The sequence below is a fragment of the Egretta garzetta genome, unplaced genomic scaffold (assembly GCF_000687185.1).
Source record: "Egretta garzetta isolate BGI_Z169 unplaced genomic scaffold, ASM68718v1 scaffold816, whole genome shotgun sequence".
NCBI classification, from domain to species: domain Eukaryota; kingdom Metazoa; phylum Chordata; class Aves; order Pelecaniformes; family Ardeidae; genus Egretta; species Egretta garzetta.
Genome location: NW_009260081.1, coordinates 17,064 through 28,058, shown reverse-complemented (window position 1 = coordinate 28,058; position 10,995 = coordinate 17,064). Strand labels below are relative to the sequence as shown.

General features: G+C 42.8%; 1 protein-coding gene across 1 annotated transcript; it reads left to right on the top strand.

Moving 5' to 3' along the window:
* Positions 1-2,239: 2,239 nt before the first annotated feature.
* Positions 2,240-5,854, top strand: LRRC14B (leucine rich repeat containing 14B). The gene is made up of 2 exons (XM_009641356.1): positions 2,240-3,144; positions 5,209-5,854. Exons 1-2 carry the CDS (start codon positions 2,240-2,242, stop codon positions 5,852-5,854), a joined length of 1,551 nt encoding a protein of 516 aa, XP_009639651.1.
* Positions 5,855-10,995: the final 5,141 nt, after the last annotated feature.

The window sequence follows — 10,995 nt, the reverse complement described above, 5'->3', positions numbered from 1 at the left end:
GACAATTTCCAACAGTAACATGGGGCATGGCACAGAACTCAAGTCAGTAAATCTGACAGGACCGCTTCTGGATTTGAACAAGGGCATCTCAAGACAGAGTCAGTTTTGCCAGCCAGGCAGAGGATATCAGAATCTCAACAAGTCCAAGTGTCGAGTGCTGCGCCTGGGGAGGTTGAACCCCATGCACCAGTACAGGCTGGGGGATGACCTGCTGGGAAGCAGCTCTGCCAAGAGGGACCTGGGAGTCCTGGTGGACGACAAGCTGACCATGAGCCAGCAGTGTGCCCTTGTTGCCAAGAAGGCAAATGGTATCCCGGGGTGCATTAAGAAGAGCATGGACAGCAGGTCGAGGGAGGTTATCCTCCCCCTCTACTCTGCCCTGGTGAGACCCCACCTGGAGTATTGTGTCCAGTTCTGGGCTCCCCAGTTCAAGAAAGATGAGGAACTCCTAGAGAGAGTCCAGAGGAGAGCAACAAGGATGATTAGGGGACCAGAGCATCTCCCCTTATGAGGAAAGGCTGAGGGAGCTGGGCTTGTTCAGCCTGAAGAAGAAAAGACTGAGAGGGGATCTCATCAACATATACAAATATCTTAAGGGTGGATGTCATGAGGACGGAGCCGGACTCTTCTCGGTGGTGCCCAGTGATAGGACAAGGGGCAATGGGCACAGACTGAAACATAAGAGGTTTCCATTAAATATGCGGAAGAACTTCTTTCTTTTGAAGGTAACAGAGCACTGGAACAGGCTGCCCAGGGGGGTTGTGGAGTCTCCTTCTCTTGAGATATTCAAAACCCGCCTGGACAGTGTCCTGTGCAACCTGCTCTAGGCAAACCTGCTTTAGCAGGATCCCTTCCAACCCTTGCCATTCTGTGAATCGTTTGTACAAATGACATTGGAGAAATGGGAGCTGCAGAACAGCAGAGGCAGAGCATATGCAGAGGGTGAACAAGAGAATGGCCTGGGGAGCAGAATGGAGGATGTGAGCTGGGGGTGTAGGCACTTCAGAAAATATTTAACATTATTGATTTGAGGGGTTTTCTAAATGACAGAGGAAAAAGAAAAATGTTTACAGGATTGTCTTGCATCTAATGTTCAGTCAGTAGCTAGTAGAGGATAACACAGTAGGTATACTGAAATCCCAGTTTTACGGCAAAAAGCCACACAACTCAAATGTTAGCCCCCACCGCCCCCAACCCCAACAAATATAAATGTTCCAAGTAACTTAGTACCTTCAAGCTATGCTCATTCTCTGCCCCACTGCTTTCCCAGCAAGACGTGTGAGGACACTGTAAGAGAGGTATCCAACGTTACTTCCCCTGGCAGGCAAGTGACAGGTTGAAAGAAAGAAACATCATCTCTGCTTTTGTGACAGCTGGGTGAGAGGGGTATTTCTCCTCACCTGAAAAGATAATAGATTTTGAATGTTTTCCCATTCTGTATCACAATGAAACCATGATTTCTCAAAAAACAGAAAGAAAAGACCATCTGTTGTTCAGGGCAAACCACAATAGGATGCTTGCCTGGGATCCTATGAGAAAGTTTTAACTCTCTTCTGTCTTCTTCAGCTTGTCTTGTACTTTACCCCCAGTCTGCTATCACAGGCAAGTGTCCTGGTCACCAAGGCTTTTAGTTCTTCTAGAGTCTTTTTTCTTTTCCACTGGAGCCACTGTATTTAACTATTCCTTGCTGATAGGAAGAGCAAAATGGAGGGATGTTGTGTAGCTCAATGACTGTAGCATAAGTCTTTCCTTATGGCTGTAGTTTTAGGTCTATGCTAACTCTGAGAAATCTACCGCACTGAAAACAGCATGTGAATCCCCAGCTATCATCTTTCATGGAAGAAAGTGGAATACAGATCATGTTATATGTTTAAGTTGGAACCCTGAGTGCCTTTTTGTATGGCATATGAAAGATACAGAAATATTCTCATGTATGTGTGCTGCCCTGGTCTTACTGTTCCTGCCAAACAGTGCTTAGCCGAGTTAGCTTTATTATAAATATGAGGGTTTAAATGAATAAATGCTGACTAAAGATCTCTGTTAAGTACTGTAGAATCACAGTATAGCTCCAAAATAGAACTCAGAGGATCAGCATGTGACTGTTCATTCTGCCTTCCCAGCAAGGCTTCCATTAGCAGCAAACAGCAGCTGCAGATAAAAATAGAAGGTGATAAGCAACTAAGATCTTTGGACAAACACAGAAGTCAGTCTCCATGACGGCAAGGAGTCACGAGCAACAATGAAGTCTCTCCGATTCATTAGTGCTGAAGCATTTGTGTCAAATGCAGAGTTTGCTAGGAAGAATCTCTACAGTGTTGCCCATAATCTTTTTCCTCTTCTTTTTAAAGCCAGCTATTTACTGGAGCAAGGGGAAGTGATTCATGACTTGGTGGAGAACTGGCCTCTTTTTGACTTCAACATAGGAAAACTTTTGGGAACTACTGTGGACTACCAGGAAGACCTGAGCCATAGAACATGCTCGGTGTGCTTGGAAAGCTGTCTGACAGGGCTAAGAGACTATGTGCTGAATCATCGTTCTCTCTACATTAATAGGTTGAAAGTGGTCGACCTGACAGGTATGAAAGATGTTGAAGTTCAGTTTTGTGAGTGTAAGAAGACCATGGGCAGGTGGGCCAGGACACAGCTGCTCTCTAAGATTTGTTTAGAACTGCTGGTTTGCCTGCAACAAACACAGTGCAATCCAGGTACCTTTGAAATCAGTATTGATGTGCTAATTGACTTGTTTGTTACAGAGCGGAACTATGAGCTGGTAGTGCAGGCCCTGTTGAAGAAATGCTATTGTCCACTGAAGATTTGCTGTGTGGCATTCAGATCTGACAACCTGGCTTTGCATAAATTCTTCTATATCATAAAGCTCACTGATCCCTCTTTGTTGCGCAAACTGGAAATAGTTCACAATGTTCGCTTGGAAATGGAACACTTGGAAATACTCTTCAACAGTATCCACTTCCCTCTACTGATGTCTTTGACCTTGCCAGCACAAACATTTAATGTGCGGAGGTTCACAGCTACAGATGAACAGATGCTTACTAACATTGGAGAAAAGATGGGTGAAATGGCGCAGCTGACCGAGCTGAGTATGTCATTTTCTATACTCACAGGAAGAATACAGAAACTACTCAGGTAATTTGGTCATCCTGCTTTCAGTCAAACCATAAGAACAGCCCTTTGTGCCATCATCAAGCTGAGAATCTCTGATAATAAGGGAAGTGAGTATATCTCAAGGGGTGTGTGAGAAGGGGCAGCAGGAAGCTAAGAAAGGGTATTTGTTGGGGAGAACTGGAAGCCAATGTGTATCTAATACACTTAGAACTGACTGTTCTTATTAGTCTTCCAGAGTCCATCTGATGAGTATGATGAGAATATACTTTTGGCTACCTCATGAGTACACCCAGACAGTTTTGATTTGCCACATTCTTGATCTCAATCAGCTTGGGCTGGCCTTTGGTGCAAGACCTGAGTCATATTCTAGGTATTTTTAGGGTCTCTAATAAATTTTTGTGCTCTAATAACCAGGCAGTAAATATACTAAGATCCCACAGATATTTTTGGATGGGCAAGGGAATAGACTTTGATTTCAGTTGTTTGTTGTGTCTGTTGATCTCAAAGCAAAAGGGATCTGATGCTTTTCTGTACTGCAAATTAAGCTAATATATGAATATTCATGATGAATTCATGGCAATTCCTGAAAAACTGGCAATTCTCAAAAAGATAACAAGCTGCCAGTGAACAGTGTTCATATTTGAACAAAAAGTAAGCTAACTGTATGCTTTTCAGATTATCCAGAGAAAAAGGTAGTCAGATGTCGTGGTTTAACCCGGCTGGCAACTAAGCACCACGCAGCCGCTCGCTCACTCCCCCCCCTCCCTCAGTGGGATGGGGGTGGGATGGGGGAGAGAATCGGGAAGAAAATAAAAGGTTAGAGCTGAGGGCTGAGATAAAGACAGTTTAATAAGAGAAAATAATAATAATAGTAATAATGAGAATGATAACAGAATATACAGAATATACAAAACGAATGATGCACAATGCAATTGCTCACCACCCGCTGACCGATGCCCAGCCCGTCCCGAGCAGCAATCACTCCCCCTGAGCCGCGATCACACAGCCGCGACCACTCTGCCTGCAACCGACCGACCGAACGACTAACCCCCCCGAGCATGACGTTATATGGTATGGAATAGCCCTTTGGTCAGTTTGGGTTAGCTGTCCTAGGAGTGCTGTATTCCCAGCTTGTTATGCACCTGGACGAGCAGAAGAAGCTCAAAAAGTCCTTGAGTAGTCTGAGCACTACTTGGCAACAGCTGAAAACATCAGAGTGTTATCAACATTCTTCTGGTACTAAATCCAAAACACAGCACTATGCTAGCTACTATGAAGAAAATTAACTCTATCCCAGCCAAAACCAGGACATCAGAAGTTTCATCAAGACAAATCACCTTGGTCTAAAAATTCCTCCTGTGTGAAGAAGTAATTTAATTTAGAAGTTGTGAATGGCACACTGCTTATATTAATAGAAATAAATTACAAGTTTCTAACCTTGATCCAGCTGAGGTCTGTAACAGAGGTCTTGCTAAGATTTAGTATGTATGAAAGGGATCCCTTGATTTTCATCTGTCAGAACTATTTTATATTCAACTAGAATATTTGCATATACACTTCTAACCATCTTCATCAGAAGATCTCTTTGCAACTCCAGAACAATACAACATGTAAAACTCTTGGGCATTTAAAAACATAGTAGAAAGAAAACTAGAAACAAAAGCAGATGCCTGGTTAGAATATTGATTTGCTTTCATCTTGGAATGAATCCTTAATAGAAATTATCTAAATCTCTGGAATTATAGCAGCTTTCTACAAGAAGCAGTCATGAGTGCTGTTATGGTAGTAATGGTATGGTATGGTAGTAATGATCTCAAAATAGACACACAGTATATACCAAATTAATCCCTGTTAAAACAACACAGATGGAGTCATGTGAAGTAGAAGCTAATTCATGGAACTGGTTTCAGGAGGAAAATATACTTGTCATTATTGGTACATGCTTTTGTTTCTCAAAAGAGGCTAGCAAATTAATGAATGTGGCAGATGGATGCATTCATAATGTGGATAGTTGTATGAAAGTTTGTAAATGTAGCATAATGTAGCATAAATGGTTTATGCTTTTTTTCTCTTTTAATTCTGCAGCCCACTAAAAACTCCACTGAAGATGTTGGATGTTTCTAACTGCTCATTGAACCATGCTGATATGGCCTATTTAGCCAATAGCTTCCACGCTAATCATTTAGAAGCCCTGGACCTGAGTGGTCACAATATACCTGACCTTTACTCATCACTATTCTTTAAGCTTCTCAGCCATTCCTCTTCAGTGCTCAGGAGTCTTACCTTGGAGGACTGTAACATCCAAGACACTCATGTCAACATGCTGATTTTAGGTTTAAGCCCTTGTCAGAAACTACAAGAGCTTAAGTTTCTTGGAAACCCACTGTCATCCCAAGCGCTTAAACACCTTTTCACATTTCTCTGTGAGTTGCCAATGCTGAAAAATGTGGAGTACCCAGTTCCAAGGGACTGCTACCCTGTTGGCATCACCTACCCGATTGATGATGCCAGTCTCTGCACGTTTGATCACCAAAAATATGAAAGTGTAGCAGAGGAGCTTAACCTCATTTTACTCCAAGCAAATAGGAAAGATGTGAAGGCTTCAACACCACTCTTTGGCAGTTATGATGCAGCTGTTCAGGAGACGAACAGCGAACTGGGAGCTTACTTGATCAATTCCTTCAAAGAAACTTTAGAAAAGTTCACTACTTCTCTTAACAACATGAGTTAAAGGTGTAATAGAGTGGTGATGAGAAGTACTGTCAAATTTAGTCTTTTCTCAAACTGCGCCTTCATTGATCAGTCTTGAGTTTAGTTTCTCAGCTGAATTTACTTCTGTTTGAATAGCCTCTGATCATCTGAGGTATTTTAACTATGCTATATCTATTGCATACACCTTACGTAAGCACTGCTTGCTCTGGAAGAGGGGAGGACCCTTAATAGCTTATTATTTTAAATAAAAGCACTTTGCTTCTCAGTAAAACAATAGATGTCTAAGCTTGACTAATTTCTTATAGTTTCCTCTGGATTTGACAGTGAAGCTTGTAGCCCTACATAAAAGACAGGAAAGCCCTTTCCTAAGTCCGGCAGGATGTCTCAAAGATTGTGCGCCTACCCTTACCTATGGCTCCCCAAACTAATTTTTGGTTTTGCCCTTGGCCTTCTGAATTCACCAGTCTGTATTTTATCCAGTACATTCCCAATAGTGGGGGATATATAGCAGCTTCTGTGTACCTGTGCCTTGCTTTCTTCTGCAGAGGCAAGCATGATAAACCTCCTTTTGCATGGGAAATTACAGAGTTTGTCTAGTATATTGTGCTGGTGAGGAGTGAAGTTCCATATTGAGGAAGCAGCAAACCAAATGGTTGGCTGACAGCAGGGGATTTCCCCCCCAATTTCCCCAGCAATATAAAGCAGCCTGTGAGGATTCTGCTGAAGCTCTTGCAAAGTATACTTTACAAAGGCATACCAGGACAGTGTTGCACAGCCATACTTGTGATTTCAGCAGGTAAGTGCCTCGAGCTGTTCTCTTTGTTGAATTGGCTTCTCGGCTGGTAGTCTGTACCCTGCTGCTTTCAGCTGTTCTAAAGAAAGTCTAGGACAGTGGTAACAATGCAAAAAAGGCTAGTGTTGAAAACACACATAGAAAAATGAATCCAATGCTAATTTCAAAAGTGTGGAAAAAGGGCGAGGGTTGCTGAGTAACTAGAAGTTCATCTGCATAAAATACTGCCATCTTCTGCCAGGACTGTGTATTGTTCTGCTACAGAATTACAAACAGTGCCTGAAAGAATCACATTTATTTGGCAATCTCCAGTGCAAGAAATGTATTTGAGAATCCCAGACACACACACACACACGCCCCGTGTTGGAATGTGGATAAGGGGGCCAACAGGGTGTCAGGATGCAGCAGTAGGGCTACAAAATAAATCTGGGGAGAGTACTATAACGGCAGTGGAGTGAAATCTCTGGGTAGTAGGCAAGTGTCATAGTCTACTCAGCTTCTCACATATAATACTGCAGACAGACCAAAGAGAAAGATACTAGCAAATCTTACCTATTGTCAGCCAATATGAGACCACTGCCTCTGTCAGCTCTACCAGAACACAAACTACTCTGATGTAGAACTAGAGACCTGGTTATTTTCTAGGTGATCCAAAAAAAAAAAAAAATGCTCACGTTAATGCCCAGCACTCTGCCATATACTTTTAAATATACTTTAACAGTTCATGAAAACTTGATTAAACAGCACTGAATGTTGTAGCAGGAGTTGAGGTATCATTGTAGTATTAACGATAACAAAGACATCTTACTTGAAATAATACTGGATCTCATAATCTGAAGTTAAGAAAGATAGCCTTCATTTAGTCCGTGCTGGTTTGTGAAACTTTCTGTTCATCCACAGTATGAATATGCAAGCAGCTACTAACCTAGTTTACAAAAAAAAAAAAATGGACTGGGTACTAAACAGAACTTACAGGTTCCGCAGTGTGCATTTAAATGATATTTTGATGTTTTCTTAGCTTATGTTCTTCCTTCTAACATGTTTTACTGATTAAACATAAGATGGTAAAATTGCAAGTGAATGGATGTGACCTGTTTATGTTTACAGAGTGCTAAAAAGAAAAAAAAAGTAGTAATCTAAGTTGCCGAGCCAAGCAGCTGTGATTTAGAAAATGCCAGAATTAGGTTCCATATGGTCTTGCTTATATTTGGACAGAGTTCCACATAGTCCCATGTTCTCACTTCTACTCTTTACCTTTCCCTCCCTCTTACCTTGCCATTCTTTCCATCCTAGACTTGACCCATGACTTCACAGCCAGATGTAAATGGTTTGAATTTTGCTAGGCTGAGGATCTCCTTTGAGAGGAGTAGTGGCACTTCCTGTCGCTGGGAGAGGACATTCCATGTACAGGCATTTGCAAACCTGTGTGTAGCGATTTCTCTACCCTGGCAGCAGGGCCAGGTAACAGGTTGTACCTGGAGGTGAACGTTGGCCGTTTTGGAAGCATGTTGTGCTACAACGGTCAGTCCCTGCCTGTACAGTACATACAAAATAGCTTGTTCATAGATCAGCTCTTATTTCAGAATATTTACCCATCAATTTCAAATGCTTGTAAACAAATACCAATAAACACTAAGAAGGGAGAGGAAAAAATACGCCTCTGGCCTCTGACCAGCTTCCATAGTGTGATGGAAACTGAAGGGCTTCTAGGGTGGGCATGGTCTTCTAGCTAGGCTGAGACTGTTGGAAGAGTGACAGACTGCTGCCTTTCTGAGAAATAGTCTTTCTCAGTCTCACATGGTCTGCAAGGGTGTGTAATTGTAGTCAGATTGAGGATGCTTTCCAGCTCAGTGTCCTCTAAGGCTTACTTCTGCCATGTATTTTCTGTTTAGACCATTTATCTTGCTGACTCTGTGTCCTAGAAGCCTCTGTGTTCTGAAGCTTCTTCTCTGACCTTGGAATAGTTAATCTTGCCTCTCCCCCCTGTTTTTAGCATTTCTGCAAACCAGATGCCAGATTTGAGATGTCAAAAACAGTCTTAGCGTGTAGAAACTTGTCTCTTTAAACAATATTTGAGTTCTATACCCCTCTACCATGATCCTGTCATCCTTCCCACTGGGTACCAACTCATTTGAAAATCCTCTGCAGTTAAAGTTGCATCCAACAAGCAAATAATTATTGCCACCAGGACTGCCGCGAGCAGGCAACATCACACACAATTCCTACTTTCATCTGTAAACAATAGAGTCAGTTCTTCCTTCAGCAAGTGAGGCATTCATATTCTTTCTCCCAATTCCTCTGCACCTGGAGTTCCTCACAGATGCTTTTCATACCCTTCATTTTTTCACCAAAGTGTAACAATAAGCTTTTTGCTTTTCTTGTTAAGCCACTGCTGGGTTTTTTTTTCTGAAGTTCCTGTGCTGCCTACTTTGTCTCCTCCTCCAGGCAGGCAATCAGTTATAAAAGACTATGCAGAATGCAACCTCCTGTGTGTCAGCCAGGCTGCTGCTTGTACCACTGCAAACGTCTGGAGGGGAATGAGGACGTCACACACCCCTATTCCCCCCATTCCTCCTTGTTCAGTAAGAAGATCTGCATCCCCCTCTTGCACCTGCCTTAACTCTTCTTTTTTTGCTTGCTCACTTAGGATTCTATGTCTCTGAAGTTTCTGGCTCATTCTCTCTAAAGAGGTGGGGAGCATTTGCGGTCCTGTAGTGCTGCATAAACCGAACAGAGCACAGGAAGCACCACTTATCTACTCAGCCCTGAAAGGCTGCTACCAGGGAGCAGTGATGCTGTAAATGGTTCAACAGGGTGGAGGAAGGATGCAAAGACTGAATGTACTGGATGCAAAGAGCGTCTGGAGACTTGCAAGGCACAGTCCTTCTATAGAGACCCCTCAGAATGGAGGCTTAAACTAGTGAATAATTGTCACAGTTTAATCTGACTGGCAGCTAAGCACCACACAGCTGCTCACTCACTCCCCCATGGGTTGAGATAAAGACAGTTTATATAGAATATACAAAACAAGTGATGCACAGTGCAATTGCTCTCCATCCATTGCCCAACCCCCAGCCCCTCCCAAGCAGCGATCACTCCCCCCCCGACCAACTCCCTCCTGAGCATGACATTATATTGTATGGAACAGCTCTGTGAAAAACTGTGGACGATATGTACATTTTAAAATCTTTTTCCTCAGGTACTGGGCAGTTGCTTTGCCAGTGTACCTACTAGTTGCTGTAGGGATTGGTTATATATTACTCTTTGGTATTAACATGATGAGTACAGCTCCACTTAACTCCACGAATACCATTACAGGTAATTTTATTGGGATTTTTTTTAAGATTTTTATACTCAACTGATAATTTCTGTAAATATGTATGTTTGTAGCCATATATAATTGTCGTGGTTTAACCCCAGCCTGCAACTAAGCACCAACACAGCCACTTGCTCACCTTCCCCCACTCCCACAGTGGGATGGGGGAGAGAATCAGAAGGGCAAAAGTAAGAAAACTCATGGGTTGAGATAATAACAGTTTAATAACAGAAATAAAATATTATGATAATAACAAATTGTAGTGAAAAGGAGAACAATAACAACAACAAAGAGGAACAGACCCCAGGAAAAACAAGTGATGCAATTGCTCACCATCTGCTGACCAATGCCCAGCCTGTCCCCAAGCAGCGATCACTGCCCCTGGCCAACTCTTCCCAGCTTATATACTGAGCATGATGCCGTATGCTCTGGAATACCTCTTTGGCCAGCTGGGGTCAGCTGTCCTGGCCGTGCCCCCTCCCAGCTTCTTATGCACCTGGCAGAGCAGGGGAAGCTGAAAAAGCCCTTGACTGGTGTAAACGCTACTCAGCAACAACTAAACCATCAGTGTGTTATCAGCATTCTTCTCATCCTAAATCCAGAACACAGCACTATGCCAGGTACTAGGAAGAAAATTAACTCTATCCCAGCTGAAACCAGGACAATAATGAACACAGGAAGGTCAACCATGACGGCTAAGCCCAGCCCCGAGGTTCTACCAGATGTCATTAAATGGGTTGCTGAGCCAGGCAGGAAAGAGAGAATCTGAAAAGTAATGTTTTCATATTTGTATAATGCTTTTGTCTTCTGCGCTTGCATAGCAAGTTCCGGTGTTTGATCAGGTTTTATGTTGATTCCTTTTTATTCCTCCCTAGAAATGAGACTAATGTGGTGTAAGGGACTAGAAACTTGTCTCAACATTGGTGGCAGGCAGGCTTAACTACCAGGACTTGATCACCGCGGCAACTGAGTGGGGCAGTTTCAGCCCATTGAGTCCCACCCCACAGGAATGTGTGTCCTGTTATCTTGGAGTACACGTCCTCTGCACATG